The sequence below is a fragment of the Antechinus flavipes genome, chromosome 2 (genome assembly GCF_016432865.1).
Source record: "Antechinus flavipes isolate AdamAnt ecotype Samford, QLD, Australia chromosome 2, AdamAnt_v2, whole genome shotgun sequence".
NCBI lineage: Eukaryota > Metazoa > Chordata > Mammalia > Dasyuromorphia > Dasyuridae > Antechinus > Antechinus flavipes.
In genome coordinates this window covers 503,586,740-503,606,246 of record NC_067399.1, presented here as the reverse complement: position 1 = coordinate 503,606,246, position 19,507 = coordinate 503,586,740, and the positions used below count along the sequence as shown (strand labels likewise).

At 34.6% G+C, this 19,507-nt stretch overlaps 1 protein-coding gene across 1 annotated transcript in view; it reads left to right on the top strand.

Annotated features, from left to right (window-relative positions):
• The window catches only part of MED27 (mediator complex subunit 27), a 253,392-nt gene that overhangs the window by 85,102 nt on the left and 148,783 nt on the right, over positions 1-19,507 (top strand). The window contains exon 3 of the mRNA XM_051980225.1: positions 16,075-16,205. Coding sequence (XP_051836185.1) covers positions 16,075-16,205 — 131 coding nt within the window. The remainder of the gene's footprint in view (positions 1-16,074; positions 16,206-19,507) is intronic.

Below are 19,507 nucleotides of genomic sequence, written 5' to 3'. Positions count from 1 at the left end.
TAGTCAAGCCTGATTATGAAGTGGAAACTTTGTTGCTTTTTATCCATCAGATGGATTGTTTGACTATAGCTTGGTATGCAAAAGTTAAGATAAAATTTTTACAGTATATAGACCCTATTAGGAATCCAGAATAAAGCTCACTATGCCTTTTTCCTGAGAATAAGTAGGATAACTAGAACATTGATTTTATTTTGGGTGACAGTAGAAAGAACAGGACTTTGTAGGGTCTTGCTGTTGAGTGGTGCACTGGTTAGAATGCTAGACCTAATTAAGAAGAAAAATTTTAAGAAGTTCAGATTTGCTGTCAGGATGGGTAAGTCACCTTCTATAATTAGTAAACTCTGAGTAGGTCATTTAACATCTCCATTTCAGTTTTTTCATCTGTAAAATGGAGATAATAATAACGTCTACTTCCCAGGGTTGTTGTGGGATAATATTTGCAAAGTATTTAGTTTAATTCTAGATATATTTTAGATACTTAATGATGTTTGTTTTATTCCTTTCCCTACTGAAAAGGAAGTCAGAACAAGGGAAGATAAAATTGAATGTGTTTCTTGAGATGGTGATATAGATCCAAAACTGAGCCATATGTGATTATTGACTTGTATTGCATTTAGCTAATTGTATTTTTTTGGGGGGGGGTAGACAAATTGGGGTCAAGTGACTTGCCCAGGGTCACACAGCTAGGAAGTGTTAAGTGACTGGGGCCAAATTTGAACTTAGGTCTTCCTGACTTCAGGGCTGATACTCTATCCAGTGCACCATCTAGCTGCCCCTAGATAATTGTATTATTACAATTATACCAACTTGCTTCCGGCTCCAAAAGACCAACACCATTAACACTAGGATTCTCCAGATGATACTACATGACTGTGAATCATTAAACACTGTGACTACAGAAGAACAAAATTACAGGTGACATGAAAGACAACAGAATGGCATATGGTAGTTATAAGTAGGATTGTACATTTAACTAACAGTGACTTCATAGGTGAAAAGATATAAAAAACATTATGAGGGACATGTAGAGTGAAGTGGGTTAGCCATTTGTAGGAATAAGAGACAACAGATGGACAACTCAAGTGGCACATTGGTATTGTAAAATAATGAAAGAACAAGACAAATCTTCAGTGTTTTGGTGTGGATTCTCCCTGGAAATAAATGGATAAGATATGTTACATTGAAAAAATGTGAAGAAAGTATAATCACTACTATTGTAGGAAGTATACACACTGGTGAAATCAAAGATCCATCTAAGTAAGCATTAATTAAACTATATTCTCTGGAAAACCATGACTTCTTCAGTATCAAGTTCTAAGGACTAAGAACAGAATTTATTAAAATGCAGAATGTGAAATGTGTAGTGTAAAAATCCTTCAGTACTCTATAGAGCCATGCTTTTACTTGTACCTGTCTGCGTGGAAATTCCTTCTGATGATACAGGTTGCAACCACTTTTTGACTTAGGAGATAGCCTCTTAGGAGTTGCTGTAGTCAATGAATTGACTTCACTGGGTAGTGAATCCCTACCTAAGATAGCTAACTCGACAGTTAATCAGATAATCAGGCAGCCTTGAAGCTTCCCTTGGCAAAGCTTTCCAGAACCCAGGATCATTTCCACTAGTGAAGGCTGACATAATGATAAAATGAAAAAAGTTTTCTCTTGTTCATTTTAACATGATGTAAATGAAGATGGGAAAGGAGACTCAAATCTGTCACAAAGCAGAAGCCACATAACTATTTTCAACTGGCTTGTTTTGAAACAACAGTGGTTACTTCATCTCAGTTATTTCAGAAAGAAGGAAAAAATCAAATATGTAGGCTTGACAGGTGGTTTGCCAAATTTTCAGACCAAAGATGAATTCAAAAAGCCACCTCATTTTAAGAAAGTTACTTTTCCTGTAAACACCACCTGACAGTCTATAAAAAGGTTCCTGAAAACACTGCTTTTTACTTCATTGGGCTTCATATATCTTGCACTCTTGCTCCTGTGCTCCATGAGTCTGTCTTTTTGTGTTCTTGGAATTTTTGAGGTGATTGTTGCTACTTCGTTTATTTTTTAAACACGAGGTGGGTCTTTGGGGGCAAAGGGAAGAGGGCTGGCGTGGTCTGTACTGCTCCCTTTTCAAGCCCTGTCTTTCCTTTGGCATACAGATAGCAGCAGCACAATTTAGCACTTCGCCCACAGGATCCACCTCCTGATAGCAAAACTCACCAGTAGAAAAGCATTCAGCACTTCATTATTTCTACAACCTGAGTGAATTTGCAAATTAATTGATGTGTGGGAGGAAAGGCATCTGCTATTGTAAAAACCTTTAACTGTTGCAGTTAAACTGGAAATAAAATTAAGTGTTACTACAGTAAACTAATAGATATACTCCCAGGTGGCAAATCCCATACTGTAGTATAACAATGCTTACTCTTTCTGGTCCTTCTTAACTTTGAGGCTTCATTTCTGATCGATTTGCTTTCCTTTGCACATAATTCTTTGCCTCCCCCATCCTCATGTTTTATTGATCCTCTTGTTCTTTTACTCCTACAGTGATTTCTCCATTCTTTTTACCCCCCCTCAATACCACTGAACTTTCTATTAGGTCCAATCCCCCATTATCTATAAAGTGAGGAGGTTTGCCTAAGTGACCTTTAGGAACCCTTCCAGGTCTCAATATATGTTTTTTGTAACAAAGAAAAGCCGTCATTTTGTTGACTCTACAACTGATTGTGACATTTTGAACCTGTAGTACTCTGCCTCTTCTTAGAGAAGAGGGAAAAATGATTCCTTATTTGTGGTCTGGAATTGAGATTGGCCAGTTTTGCTTTTCTGTCCTATAAGCATCATGAGGTAGTGAGAAAGAAGTCTGGTTTTTGGAGGTGAGACCTGAGCTTAGATATTGGCCCTATTACTTGTTTACTTTCCATGTGATGGTGGACAGCTCACCTCCCTTCTCTGGCTTCTTTTCCTTATCGTTGAAATGAATTGGTTAAGTGAAATATTCAATTCTCTTCCAGGTCCAGATCTCATGGTCTAGTAGTAAAATGTACAGGTTCTTGCACTTACAGGTTCTTGCACTTACTAGTAAATGTTTCTTTTTCAAAATTCCCTTTCTATTATAATTTATAGTCAATGGCTTTACAATTCTGATTTAGCTTTATCCTGGTTTTTTTCTTTCCCTTTGAATTTTCCTAGAGTGGATTTTAGCTTAGGAGACACCTTTCTCCACTTTGAAAAGTTACTAAAAATTCCTGTGGAATAATTCTGCAGCTCTCTTTGGAGAAACACTGTCTGTCCTACTGAAACCATCATTTTGTTCAAGCTGCTTGCTCTTATGAAGTTTCCAAGAGCATAGGCAGGATATTATCCTTTAATAATTTTTTGGGTCACTAGTACCCTTGCTAAAGAGTTTTTTTGGTTTCTTTTATGAATCTACTACAGCTTGGCAGGGAGGGGAAGATTATAAGACATTGCTCTTCTTTGAAGAGAGGACCTTTTCTTTTTCTTTTTTTTTTTTCTAAGCTTACAAGCTGATTTAAAACCCCTTTTCTCTGTGATGCTTCCTTATTATTTTGGCTGTCTACAGTTATTTTTCCTGAGTGTAACAGTGAAGGGCAAGAATACCTGGTGGGTGATGGCAGCATTAAAAGCTGAACTTTTCATAGAAGCCAAGATGACATCATTACAATCACTATCCTTTGTTCTGTGGCCACAGAGCTCTGTGTAGTAAGGAATAGATTTTATTTTTTTCCTCCTCAGAGGTGAAGCATATGGCTCTTGTGCATAGTCTAGACTCTCCTTTAAATCACTTGTGAAAGCCTGAATCTTACTTGCCCTCCTTTGGTCACCGGGGTGCTGCCGTTTACACATAGATAGTACAGCTTTTTTCCTTCTTAGAACTCAGACAGAAGCCACCGGTTTGTTAATTGTGGACTAGCCTTGCATTGTCTAAGTAGGAAAAGAACTCATTTAAATTGACAGTTTCCAACTCTTGTGACCATTTTATAGAGATGATTCAGAGGGACATATTTGAGTTTTTACCTTGGCCTGTAACTTGGAGCCTGCATCCATTTTGCAAGTGTAATGTGGACTTTACTTGCAAACCTAGTGCAACCTTTATTAAAATATTATTTCTCCTGCCTGTTTTCCAGATTTCTATGCTTACTCACCAAACTGGCAGGCTGTTTGAACACTCATTATTCTTTTTTTGATCACGTCATTGCCATTTTTCCTTTCCTCCTAACCCTGTTTTACTCAGGCCATTCTTATTAAATATCATCATTTGCCCATTGGAAAGTTATTTGTAAACTTAATTAACCCCCTGTCAGTGCTTGAGTTAATTTTGTCCCTTTATACTCAGAGTTCCTGGTTGCAGTTCTGTATGTTCTGTCCCATGTCTGTTAGCTACTTTGTAAATAGTTTTGAAATGCCAGTTGGTGATATATGGGCCTCTTTAACATTTCTTTGATTTATGTGCAGTGCAGTGGAAAAAGGCAGAGGAAGCAAATTATATGGCGAAAAATGTTGCCAATCTTGACTTTTTTTTATTCTTAGTTGTAAAAAGTACACTTATCAATCAAAACTGATGGATTTTGAGTTTTAAAAGTAAAAATTGAAAATTTAACTATTTGAAGACTTAATAATGCATTTGTTGTCTTTGCTTAATTAAGACTAAATTGCCACTTTTGAAGACTATCAAATCAAAAAAAAAAAATACCAGTTTTCATTACTTGCTACTTTCTCTTCCCGACAAGAATCTCACAGTGGGAAAATTGATGGGAAAGGAAGATGGAAATTTTATATACTTGAGGAATCTATTCTATTCAAATCAATAAACATTTATTGAGTGCCTACTATATGCAAGATAGAATATCAAAACTAGAAGACATTCTTAGGAATGACAAGATTAAATCCAGTTCTTGGACTCTTAGGGTTTTGTGTGAATGAAAAATACCATCTCAATAAAGAATTCAAAGATGCTTTCCTGTTCCAGTCTTCCCAACTTCCATTTTATCAAGAACTCTTAGAATAAATACAGTTCTATCTGAATTTAGTGAGGATGTTTAGCACAGATCCTAGACATTCAGCAAATCTCACAAGCATCAAAATGAATTCATTTTCTCCTTTCTATTTGGTTCTTTTATTATTTAAAGTGTTACTCCCTACCTTGTTCCCTTTAACTAAAAAGAATTGGACATGACTTTGTTAAGAATATTTTTTTTTCTTTCAGTTTTTCAGAGAGGACCAGTGGGGTATATTTTTCCCTTATTTATTTTTTACACCAAATCTATAAGATCAGTTTACTGTTTGACAACTTTGGGGTGAAAGAAGTTAAAAGAGAAATGTCTTTCATTGAAGATACCCAGAGCAACTCTGTGGTAGCCACACTGAATTCTGGGCAGTCATTCTGCATAGAAGATTTATCCTGACCTTGTTTTTGTACTGCTTGGATAGTCCTTCTCTGACCTTAGGTCAGAGGCAATATGAGAATAATGTTATTCTAGTGTAAACTTCCCTGATTTGCTACCTTTATTTTTACCATTTTCATTTTCTGATTTCTTAGTTTGTGTTTTTTCCCTTTAGTTTGAACTAATGACAGTATGGTTTTCTAGCTTCTATTATTCCTCTTTAGTTAATGACTCTTTTTCCTTGAATTTTCTTTCTTTCTCTTTTTCATCCAATTCATACTAAGTGATAAACAATAAGAAGGCTTATTATTTGTTCATTATTTGTAATCAAGGTTTCCAACAACAGAATGGGAAACATAAAGAATACTTTTAGAGATTGCAATCTGCTACTGATGAGTTACCAATAAATTTCTAAATCTATACTATGCTGTAAGAAATGATGAGCAAATTGATTTTAGGAAAACATGGAAAGACTTGAATGAAATAATGAAGAGTGAAATAAAATAACCAAGAGAACATTGTGTATGATAACAGAAATATTATCTGTAAAATAACTTTGAACACTTAAGTTCTTCTGAGTATTAGAAATATTCAGATTAACCACAAGAGACTTGTGAAAGAAGATGCTATCCACCTCCAGAGAATGCACTGATAAATAGAATTATTCCTAGTATCTTACATGTCTATAACAATATGGATGTCTGTGTCAAATGGCCTTCTCTAGTTGGGGAGAGAGAAAGATAAGGATATAGTTTAGAATGTAAAATGTAACAAAAAAGTTTAAATAAATTTTTTTTTAATTGCCAAATTTAATGGACTTTTCTCAGTCCTCATTTTTCTTAATATCTCTCCAACTTTTGACACTGTTGAGCATTTGCTTTTCTTTGGAACTCCCAAACTTTTTAAAGTGACACTATTTTGTCTCTATTCTTTCCCAATCTATCTTGACTGATCCTTTTCAGTCTACTTTTCTAGATCTTCAGTCAAGTAACATTGACTAACCACTAACCATACATATAATCTCCCCTCCCTACCCCTTGTTTTAGCTAGTTTGTACCTTCATTATAGTTCATTAGTCACTACTATTAAGGGATATTATTCTTTCATTTCCTAAGTGTGGTAGGATCATTATATTACCATATTTTTTAACTACACCCTTCTTATGATAATTTTTCCTTGGAGTGTTCCTGAGACTTGACTGTCTCAGATCACTTGTCTCAAGTACAGAGCGACAAGAGGGAGCTAGAAGAAATCTTGGAACACTTGACTGGTAGATCTTAGATGGAAATTAGGATCAGTCTAGAAAAATACTGGTAGATCTTAGGTGGGAGTTAGGATCAGTTTAGAACAATAAATATATTTCAGTTTCACAAAAATTGCTTTATAGTCAGTACTTACATGGTTTTAGAAAGGGACTTTACAGATATCTTGTTCAAGTCTCACATTTTTATAGAATTTTAATCAAGCCTCTGAGCATGATTTAAACAAATCAAGATTTTACTTTAATGATTGAAGTATAACTCGAATAGTTCATAAATGCATTGGTTGTTCTTTCCTGCTGCTTCTGCATTTAGTTTGAACATTTCGTGTTTAGTTGTTCAGTTATGTCCAGCTCTTTGTGATCTCTTTTACACTTTTCTTGGAAGATATTAGAATGGCTTGCCATTTCCTTCTTCAGTGGATTAGATAACTTGCCCAGAGTCACATAGCTGATCTGAGACCTTGAACTCAGTTCTTACTGACTCCAGACCTAGTTCTCTTATCCACTGAACCACCTAGTTGCCTCCAGTTTAAACATAGCCATTGATTTATTGGTAAATTTTGTGTTATGTACATAATCTGTATGCAGGAATGCTTGTGAATTTCTAAAAATAAAATTAGAATCACTAGCCTGAGATGGTTTGAGTCTATCTGGGGTTTGGGATATTTTAAAAAACAAAAAAACCAAAACAAAACTAGAGTAATTTAGACCAGTGGTACGTTCAGCTATGTAGCTTGTCTCTGGACAATAGGGGAACAATGACTGCATTCTATTGGGTCAAAATGATGGGGGGAGTCCTGAAACTGTCCTGACTTTGGGATAAATGCTTGAGAGGCTTTCCTTGAAGGGAGAGGCTCTCCTGGGAGAAAGCCTGCCTCAGAGAATCAAGATAAAGTGGTTTCGTTTTGTTATCTTGGTGGGACTAGTTGAGTCCAGGACCACTCCCTACTTAGCTCAAATTTAAGTGGTCTCATTTAGTTGGAGCTGAAGATTGGCTCAGGACCATCTCATTCTACTGGAAATCTAGTCTGGGGGCAGTAATCTCATTCAGTTGAAACTTCAGTCTCAAATCTCTTTTAAAAAGAGAAACTTTGGGACTCATTTGTTTGCAGAGGGCTTAAAAAGCAGGTCCATGACAGGCCAAGGGATCTCTCCTTGGATAGCTGCCTGTGAAGATGTCCTGCTTGCTGAGAAGACATTCTCTTTTCAGCATTAACCCTTCTTTATCTCTTTTACTTACTTTTCTGTCAGGACCTGGCAGAGGCCCAAAGCAGGACTATGCCTTGTCAAGGAACCCCTCTCTCTCCTTGGCATAGGTGCCTGCCAGGACCCTATTCACTGAGAAGAGACTTCCTTTTTCTTTTTTTATCTTTCTGCCAGGACTCCTCTGCTAGGCCTTTACTTCTCTAGCAGGACCTTGCCACCAAAGAAATTAGCCTCGTAGCAAAGGCTGACTTTTCAGTGCCAATAAACTTCTTTTTGCCCATCTAACTTTTCATGTTCGTAAATTTTTTTATGAAGAACCTGCACCAACAAGAAAGAGTTCCTACAACTCTCTGCCCTGCGCCAAACCTCATCAAATCTTTAAAGTTTAGAATTGTTTGTCTTTTCCTCTTAACCTGCTATGGAGCTATCCCTAGGACCTGTTTATGTTTTCAGCTAATTCTACTTGTTAAGTGGACTAGATGATTTTCTTTTATGGTGGCCCTTGGAATTGTTTTTCCAGATATTGTGAATGAATGGAGAAGACTGAGAATATGGTACAAGCAAATAGGTGGTTAACCAGAAGCAAAGTAAAATATTATGAACCTTCTGGTGTCTACATTCTTTTTCTCAGCTACACTGATTTTTAAAGAAACTATTCAGATATCTGAGTGACAACTCTTTCAGCTGATTGACATCCTTGAGATATGTAACACACAAGCAGATGCAGTGTAAACAGGAGCAGTTGTGTAGAGAAAAGATTATTAATAAAGGTGTGAGCCTGTGAAGTTCAAATCAAAGAATTGTAACCAATCCTAAATGTTCTAGTGATTTGAAGAAACAACAGTGGTTGTCCCCATGGGCATGTATTTTAGTTTCTTTTTTTGGATAATATTTTGTATTTGAAAATGTGAGGATTATTATTTAAAAACAAACAGCAGTTAGCAAGTAAATGGTGCTACAAATGGACAGGAAACATAGCCCTGATCTCAGCATCTTTTAATACTAATTGAAAGGCCCCAAACCTAGCTTCAGAATAGAAAACAAATAAGCAAATAAATTGGAAGCCTTTTTCTTATAGTTTATTGATGCTGCTTTGACCAAGCTTAAAAATGCAGTTACTTTTAAAGGATCAAACCTAGGTTGGGGGAGGTAGGAAGAAGCAGCTTCCAAACTGATCTCATTATCTGAGATATAAAGTAAAAAACCCAAAGAAAACAATTAGAGCTGGCATTTCTCTGTCTTTCTTTCCTGGGCACAGCGATTTGAGGCATGCACACTTAGTTTTTCAAAAGAAGAACTAGGGCTTTATCATATTAAATGAGTCCTCCTCATTAACTGAACCAAAAACATATTTTAATAATGAGAGGCAGAAATATAGCCCTGATTATGCTTAAATCTTTGTCCTGGTCAGTGGTTTCATAGTTCAGGGACATGTTAACATTTATAGAGAAAATTTTGCCTTTTTCCCTTTTCAAGCAATGCATGATTTAAGTCAATCTAAGGTTATATGGTCTTCAAAATATGATCATGAGGCTCGGCTTGTGATTTTAAAACATTTTTAATGTCCAGATTGTTGACTTTTACTGTTTTTATGGATGGTCTGTAGGCTAAAGTAATTATTACATAGGTAGTATGCTTACTTGATACACTAATAATCGTGTTGAGAATCTTCAAGGAAAAATGAATTAATTATAACATATGGACTCTCCTTGAACCCGGGATTTTAAAAAATGTATTAATTGACATTATTACAGAACAACATAAAAGCCACAGAAAAGATTAAATTTGATAATGCCCAGAATGGGCTTTAGATTTTGTGACATTATTTAAGGCTTCACACTACATTTCTTCCACTTCTTCCTTTGAAAAAAATTTTTTTGAGTATTTTTAAGTGCAATAAAAAATGCAATTAAATTCTTCCCCAAACTCACTAACTTTATTATGTCTGGAACCAATCAGAAGAAAAATAACTGAAATTTCATTGTTTAGGACAGAGCAGAGAGGAGGCTAACATAAGAAAAAGTTTAGGAGTTCATCTGAATAAGAATATTACTATCATTGCTTATTTATATCCTTTATTCTCTTGTCTAAGAACGTCACATCCAAGAACATAACTTTTAATGGAGACCACAACTTAATTAAATGCTTGTTTTGCCTAAGTGTTTTTAGAACGTAGTTCTCTTGATGTAGACTCCCTCTACATCTTTGCTGATTATAATAAGTATTTTCTATAATGCTTTAAGGTTTTCAAAGCTCTCTTTTTTCTCCCTAAACAATTCTCTGGGGTAGGAAGTACAAATTTTACTTTATCCATTTTACCAATGAGGAATCTGAGGCTTTGAGCAAATAGCTGGCCAAGGATCACATAATTCATAAGTATCTGAGATGTAATTTAGGTCTTTCTTTTGAATCCAACCAAATTCAATGCACTGTCTACTGGGCCAGATTACTTATGAAAATCTTCAAGGCCCAGCTATCTAAAATCTTGTGAAAACTGGAATAGAGTAATTTAAAAGGTTCTGCCTGTCCCTAAAACCTAGGGACTCTGATCTACTTGCCCTCAAACAGAAATGGGACCCTTGCACATCCATTAGAGTTCCTTCAGCTGCATATTGACTTTGAAAACTCCATATCAACTTTACCTATGTTCTATTTAATTTTCTTTTTTTGGTAAATATTTCCTAATTACATTTTAATCTGTTTACCTAGCACTGGGTGTGGTATCAGCTGCTATGCTGACAGTCTGTTTGACACTTCTTAAATGTCTTATGTTGTGATTCATTCTTAACAACCATTTAGTACATACATGTGAAATACAAGGCACTTTATTAGACAGTAAAGATGCAGAGTTTAATTAAGATATGATCTTTATTCTCTAAGTACTTATAATCTAGCAAGGAGGGATATGACACATGTCCAAATATGCAGTATTATATGTATCAAGTAAAATAGCAGGCTTAAGATCAAATAAATGTCAGCCATTTTTAAGATGAACTGAAGGAACACGTTTTCCATTTAGGTGTTTGTACAGGCATCCAGAATCACGAGAAAGTGAGGTTTATTGCCTGGTGTTTACCAGTTCTGAGCATCAGTAATGCAGTAGTTAAGGTCTCTTTGTGACTGTAGGACAGAATCACACAGATTATGAATGCAGTGAAATGCTAATATCTTGGAATATCCCTCAGGATCTACTAATGTTCAGAAGTTATTATTAACTTGAGTCTATTAACAATTCTATTATATTAAAATTATTATCTTTATATATGTATTTGTTTTCTCCTCAGAATATAAACTACTTGAGAAGTAGGGATTGTTTTATCCTTGATATTTCTATTTTTAGCACTTACTATGCTGACTAGTATATAGTTAAGTATTTAATAATTTATTTTTAATTAATTGACTCTGTCCATGGGATTTTAGTTAGTAGAATTGTACCTTGCTTAATGGTCATAGTAACATTTGTCTTGAGCTAGAAGGTACCTCAAGAACTCTATCATTTTACAGATTTGGAAAGAGGCATAGAGAGGTTGAGGGCCGTGTCTAGTTAACCACAGATATTAGATATCAAAAAGGATTTGAATCCAGATTCACTAATTAGAGCCACTGCTTTTTCTTATATTACCTGAACATTTAACATCTTAAATCAATTTTTAAAATTTAATAATATATTTTTAACCTATTTCATGTAGAGTTAATTTTCTACATTCACTTTTATAAGATTTTGAGTTTCTAATTTTTCTCCTTCACTCTGTCCCTTCTCTTCTTCTCAAGACAGCAACCAATTAAATCAGTTTACTTTGGTAAATCTTTTAAGGAATGTAAAGAAATTTATGGTGAAAGAAAATTTTTTAATGTAAAGTATCATCTACTTGGTCTGTTTTGTAATACTGGCTTTTCCTTTATTGGTTGTTTTTGTTGCCATTGTGTTTGAAGTAGAACAAACCATTTTGGAAGGGCCTATCATGGGAATTCCATTGTCCTTAATCATGTACCTTAATTTTAAAATATTAATTATAATTGAACATTCCCTATTAAATATGTTAGATTCAGTCGGTATGATTTTTGTTCTGTTTTCTTTTTTTTTTCTATTCATTGAGAATTTAACAGAAACATTTGACCAATTTTAATGATCTTAGAAGTATTCTTAGGAATGTGACATCTACAGAACATTGCTAAGAACAGCAGGGAGAGTCACTGTCCATATAATTTTCTAATATGAGTTAGGAATGAGTTAATTTGAGTTAGGATTTATGAATTTTATTCTTTATTCTATAATTTTCATTTATGTAATTTTTTAAAATTCATGTGTTAATCCATAAGTATAATTGGAACTACTAACTACCTTAATTTCAACTTGATCATTTCGAAAAGTGCTGAGCTAAAGTTTACTATTGCTATCTTTGGGAAAATGATTTAACTAAATAATTTGTGTAAGAAAAATTAAAGTATTTTAATAATTCAGATCTCTAATTTTGACTGATCTTTTCTCTAATTCCAAATTCTTGACCTTTGTGAACACACATCAAGAAAGGAAACTGATTGGAATATATTTTAGTTGGGAGCCTGGTATTATGATCCTAGATCATTAATAGTAGAATTAGCAATCATAAAGATTATAATTAAGAAATTTCCCTAAGATGCAGGTTAAAAAACCAACTAAAGCATAACTTTTGAGAATCAGCTCTCAAGTAAAATGAATGAATGAATGAATGAATGAATGAAATAACCAACTGTGGCGGACAAAAGAAGGCTATATTGTTTACTCTTCTTGTTTAAAAAAAAATTGATGCCTTTTTTGTACCATTCACTCCCTATTTTGTCCTCTGCCTTTAAGCCTATCTTGTAACATAGAAAAACTTTTTTAAAAATTGAGCAAAAATACAGCCATTTCGGATTGCATATTGCAACATTCAGTTGCCATTGTCTCTTACCTTTCTATCCAGATTCCTCCCTTCCCTATTCTCCTCCTGCCCTTTTATTTTTATTCCTATTGAATCTTGCTTTTAAGAGGAGAAATGACGCTAAATGGAAAAATCACATTAGAAATTTGGGGTGTTGCTTTATGAAATAGAATTGTTTCCATGCCATAGATATTTGGAAAGAAGCCTATTTAGTGAAATGCTTTTTTATAGAAAATATTACAGAACTGGTAAATGAAAATTCAATAGCTGTAATTTGTGGAATGTTATGATCTTAATGTTAATTTGTGAATTGTTTAAACTTTCTTTCTGATATTCATAGCTATTACATAAGTGAACATTTTCCAAGATTTTTTTTCAGATCAAAACTGTGTTTCGTGAGGTAATATAAATTGTCTTTAAATAATGTATAAATCAGGTTAGACAGAAGCTGCCTATCAGTTTTATTAACTTTGACCTTTTTTTCTATTACAAAGATGGTTTGGTAAATATTTAATGGACCCTTATAGATCTTGACAGTCGGGTCTGTTCCTGGAAGCTGGGGAAGGTATATATGATTAACAAACATCACTTAATCACTGTGAGTCAGCTTTCAAGGATACATTTTGTTTTCGGGAATGGGAACTTTTCTGTTTACACATGTTCAAGTAGTATAGCATATATTGACTAGGTTCAAGATGGCACAAGATTTCATGGGAAAACATTTACCATCAGATGGTGATTAACACACAGTTCTGCCGATTTTTTGTTTGTTTTGGGCAAGTGATGTAAGGTACACCAGGTGGGCAGAACAGCCACCGTGCCACTTTGATGCATAGCCAGCAGAACTCTTCTAGAGTAAAGTCAGCAGTGATGGAATGGCTGAGCTTGCATGGACCCTAATAAAGATGCAAAGAAGAAAAGGAAAAAAGAGAATGCTTCTAGAGCCAGGAGGGGGCTCTTGCCAAGCTGTCTTTACCTTTAATTCTATAAACCCCTGTGCATATTGCATTCATTGCAAATTCTGGTGGGGAAGATCGAAAAGCAAGTCGCTGACATTTTGAAACATTGTCTTTCAAACTTGTACTGTCCCTTGCTTCCATTGATTTCCCATTTTAAAAATCTGTACAAGAAAAACAAATCTGAGCAAAATTCATTGGTCTACAATGAATTGTTAGAGCCAAATGATGCCCCCCTTTTCCCTTTCTGAGAAGAACTCTGTTTTTATTAAGAAAACCATATATCTTTGTCTTGTATTGCATATGGCTCATGCAGCAAATCGACCAAGTAAATCAGGAGCCTGTTAAAAAGCAATATGGATGCTCCAAACACTGACATTCGAGTCCTATTGGGTCACTGCATATCTTCATTTTTATGGCCACTTTCAAGGTGCAGAACATTTCAATTGGTTTTGTTTTTCTCATTCTCTGACTGTGCTTGGCTCAATGGCTTTAGCTAAGGCCATTTATTTTTCAGTACATTATTAGCCTTTGCATCCAGGACCCAGCCCTTTGTATATGGTAGGCACCAGTTTCATTATCAAGAGCTGTGGTATAACTGATTTTCCAAAGGAAATCTATGCCTAGCAAGATCATTTTGAAAAGAAATTGATTCAGAGCTGCCAAATAAATTACTATTTGTATATTTGGTTGACTCTAAGTGCTTAAAAGAATGTGTTATAATTTTAGAAGGGTGGAAGAAACAGACTGTATGTTGTAAGTGGTACTAATCCAAATTCTTAACTTGTCATTTTCACATTTGAATGTTTTATTTACATCTCTGTAAAATTGGAATACCTTTCAAGTAACATTTTATTGTAGAGACACATGCTGACATCTCTTACTGAGAGCTAAAATACAGAAATGTTGGATTTGAAATGGGAAGGTGAAGTAAAGTAACAGATATTACTACTTCACAGATTAAATTTAGGAGAAAAAAATAAGTGTATCTGCTGATAAGTGAGAATAATAGAGTTGCATTCTTAACCTCAATATATTTCAGAAGCAAATAGCATTAAGTCCATTTTCCACATTGAAAAACTGAGGCATAGAGAAGTAAATTGACTTGTTTTAAGTTGTTAAGTCAAGGTTTGATGTTTGAGTGGATGAGGAATATTAGTGCTGATACTGATAAGATTTAACTTATACTGCCCTTCCTCCCCTCCCCCAGCAATTGGGATTAAGTGACTTGTCCAGGATCACATAGCTAGGAAATATTACTTGTCTGAGTTTGATTTGAACTCAGGTTCTCCCAAGTTCAGGGCTGGTACTCTATCCACTGCGTCATCTAGCTGCCCCACTTATATTGCTTTTTAAAAAAATAAATTTGCCACTAATTATACCAATCTCTAATTTCTTTGGGAATAATTTCTTTGAACTTTGTTCATAATTAAGTTTTTTCTTTTAACTTTATTTAATGTGGGCAATGAGATAGTACAGTATCAGGCCCACAATTAGGAAAACTCATCTTCCTGAGTTCAAATCTGGCCTCAGATACTTACTACTTACTAGCTGTGTGTCAATTTTGCACAAGTCATTTTATCATTTTTGCCTCAGTTTTCTCATATGTAAAATGAGCTGGAAAAGGAAATAGTAAACTATTTCAGTATTTTTGCCAAGAAAATCCCAAATGAAGTCATGAAGAGTCAGACACAACTGAAAAACAACAAAAATTTAATGAAGATATTTTGGTATGGTTAAAAGATCACTTACTGTCAAAATTCCAATTCTTAACTTAAGATGTGTAGCTTTGGGTAGTTCCATCTAGTTTCTCTGAATCAAGGTCTACTAATCTACATCACTTATCAACCTCACAGAGCTATTATGAGGCTCTATTGAGCTAATGTATAAAAAATTTGTAATTCTTGCAATGCTATCTAAATGTGAACTATTGATATTAATTTAGCAAATATCACTCATGTTTATTTCTATAAGCTTAAAATAATGACCCTGTCATTAGTATTATTTTTGTACCTGGTGATTTTTTTAAATTCCAGAAACTCTTACTGAATTTAGTCAGTTGATTATGCTATTCATAATTGATGGCATGGAATTATTTATTTTTTTCTTACTTAGGGGAAGCTAAGTAGAATCTTCACAAACTGGAAATATATGCAGAAAAATATACTATTTATTATCCAGAGTATAAAAGTTAAAATAATCTTATTAATGCCTTCTTCTTTGGGACATTAGTTTTGTTTGGAATTATATGAGTAGACTAATGGGCTTAGACATATTAAGCATTGGATCTGCAATATGACTAACATGATGGAACATTTAGGGTGAGTTTTTTTTTTTTTTTTTCTATATAGTTGCAGTATCATGCCGGTCTAGCTTCTGGTCTCCTGAATCAACAGTCTCTGAAACGTTCTGCCAATCAGATGGGAGTATCTGCAAAAAGGCGACCTAAAGCTCAACCTACAACTCTTGTCTTACCACCACAGTGAGTATTGAGAGTTTTATGTGAATTTCACATTGTGACTTTGTTGGGTAGCCACTTAAGTATTGTCATTTTATTTTTAAGAGTCTTTCCTTCAAGAACGGTTCTAGTTTGACAAATTTAAAACATTATGAGGAGAATAGTAACATGGTTTGTGTGATAATTAGCTTTGTTAACTTTTTTGCTTCAAAATGCTTTATAAACTTTCTTTGCTTCCTTCTCCCATTCTCTAAGCAGGCAAAAGAGAAGTGTTTTTGTTCCTTTTTTATCAATGAGTCAGCTGAGGAACAGGAAGATTGATGTTTCCTTAGATAGCATTGTGAATTTAGCTCTATGAAACATGATCTGGTATGAGCTTTGTACCAACTCAGTGTTAGACTGGAGAAATTAAAGGATAGTTGTTGTTTAATGAGGAGAGCACTGAACATGTAGATAGTAGACTTTAGTTCCAATTCTAGCTGTGATTTTGGACAAATAACACTTGTAAAGCACTTAGTACAATCCCCTGCACATAGTAGACAGTTAATAAATATTAGTTCCCTTGTACATGCATTTTATCTCTCCACTCCTTCCCATTTAAACTTTTTAAGGCTCCATTGTCTAATCTTTAAAATAATGGGCTTTGGACAAAGAGAATTTGTTACTTGCAGCCCTGATTAAACTCATATTTTCTAACTTCTATTCCAAAAAGAATAGTTTGCTTACAAGATATATGTTTGCACATGGTCATGATGATTGCAAGCAAGTGGCCTTGTCTTTATTTTTTATTTTTTTGTCCTGTAAGTCATTACTTGATTAGTAGTCATATATTGGAACTTCACTCAGCTTTAAGCCTCAACCTATCATCAGACCTTGTTCGTACTATCAGATCTAGTCATTAGGTTGCAAGTATTTTTTTTCCTTCTCACATAGCTTATGTAAATGACATAGTAGCAATTTTTTGTGAATATCTTACACTGCTAACCACCTTGCTTATTTGGCTAATTGCCCAGAGAGTAAAAAATTGCGTTGTTGATTCTATTAATTGACTGATTTTTGTAAATCAAATTTCCTCTCTCTCAAAATTCTAATGGGCCTTATTTATTTTCATTTTGTGTGCATGGCAGTTCTACTGAGGCAAGATATTTGGCTAAAAATTGTGGGCTTTTTTGTTATGTTCCCAAAAGACCAAAGCCAAAAAGTATTTTTTGCTAAATCTCTTTTGACAAAAGTCAGTTCTTAGTCCATCTGTTCACCATTTGTTAATTTGCATTGGCTTGAAACCTGTTTACAGGTGACATGCAATTATGAGGACACCTAGAAACTATTTAAGGACCAAGGCAATCAGCAGTTGTGTTCCCATGCCAAAAAAAACCCCAAAAAACTAGATATACTCATGACTGTCATTATACATTTATAACAAATCACTCAAAATACTTAGTTTCAAAGAGGAAGGTGATTACTGTGGCCTAGGAAATAAAACAATGAAATGATTTCCTATAGTGAATAGCTTGGTAGTCCTTGTGACTATTGACTGCTGCTTTTTCACAGCATTGAGCTCTTTGATCTGTCCATATGGTGAAACTCTTTTAATACCGCTGTCTTGGAGACAGGAGCCACATTCAATCTTAAAGGCTAACCATATTATATCAGCTTTTTATTGCATGTTAGCTGTTGGGTTTTGAGGAAATGTGATTCAAATCATTTTATTATGGAATTCTATAATAGCAGACTGCTGTTATTATAATTTTAAATATAAGCAAGACCTACCACTGAACATGCTTAGTCTTTTCAGGATCCTTATCACATCTGTGACCTTTAAACATCCTATCAGGGAGCCTCCCTACTCCCATCCCCGACTGTAACGTTACACATCTGTTAGTACAACAGCATATGGATTTTTGCATTTTATTTTGTCAATAGTTGGACAGTTGCAAAGGCTACTATAGCAAAACCACAGACTGTACTTAGCTGCAATGAGACCACAGGCATGGTAAAGCAAGGATACAGGGGATTTGAAGGAATGTGTGCTTGAAAAATGTAGTTGGCTTTAACAGTACAGTTATCTTTGAAGATTTGAATTCCTTCCTGCTTGTCCCATAGGATTAGTGATTCATGGGATTAATGATTCATATCCTTCTCTCCCTTCACAAAAGCTTGAAAAAATACCAAGATTCTGTTTGAAATAAAAGAGATCTTGCTATTTGTTACCATTTTGAGGGCACAGGAGATGCCATCTCACTTCCTCAGCTTCCATATGCTCATATTCATCTAAGTCCTTTATATGAGAGATTGTGTATGTTTTCTTCTTGCTATAGAAAACTGCCTGACTGCATACTATAATAGTGTTATAGACAATTTGGATAAATATTATCTTATATAATTGGTCTGTACTATCAATTTTAAAGACTGATGAGTATATATTTCATAGTAGATTTAGCCACTTTATGAATTTTCTCAGTTACTGGAGTGAATTTTTATAATATCTAGACTTTTAGATATTAAGTCTTTTAAAAGACTTCAGTTGTTGTCTAGTCTACCTTCCAATCAGTGGAATCTTCTTTGCAGCCTTCCTGACAGATGATTATCCAATCTCTGATCTAATTCTGGTGCCTGGAAGTTCATTATTTTACAAGACAGCCCATTCCTGTGCTGGCTCTTAGAAAGCAGATATGTAGTCTGCTCCCTAGCCCATGTTCTAAGCCTTTAAAATTTCCTAAAACCAGGGAGAAGTTGGGCTCTACTCACAGAGACTTCAAGAACTAAGGATCACTTCTGTTCCATACTAAGGTTACAGAGTTCTGTGGAGGATAGATAATTCGAATACAAAATCACACACAAAGGCATCAGAAAGCATAATCAGAAATCACAATCACAATCAGAAAACAAAATTCTATGTGAGATCTGAGGGGAATAGGGGAAGACTTCATGGATTGGGCTTACCTCATCTTGGGCAACTGGTAACTTATCTTATGTTTTCAAATTCACCAGGGAAGGAGATTCCTTAACCACTGATGGATCTTATTTGTTTAAAGTAGAAAGTTGATCCTTTTATCTAGGAGTTTCAAATTCTATTGAAGCCTTTTGAGCAGATCAATAGTAAATACTATGCATTCAGCATTATTTCCAGACTAACAGTATTGCCTAACACTTTTGAGTGTATGGGGAAATAAAATTAGCTTCTTATATCAGCCTCTTGTGTTTGACTGTCCTGTCATGGGTTTGAACAAAAAACCAGTACAGTTCTAAATCTTTGTCCTTAGAAGGAATTGATTCAAGAAGCAACAGAGATAGTGATATGAGTATAGGACATTCAAGAGGTTCTT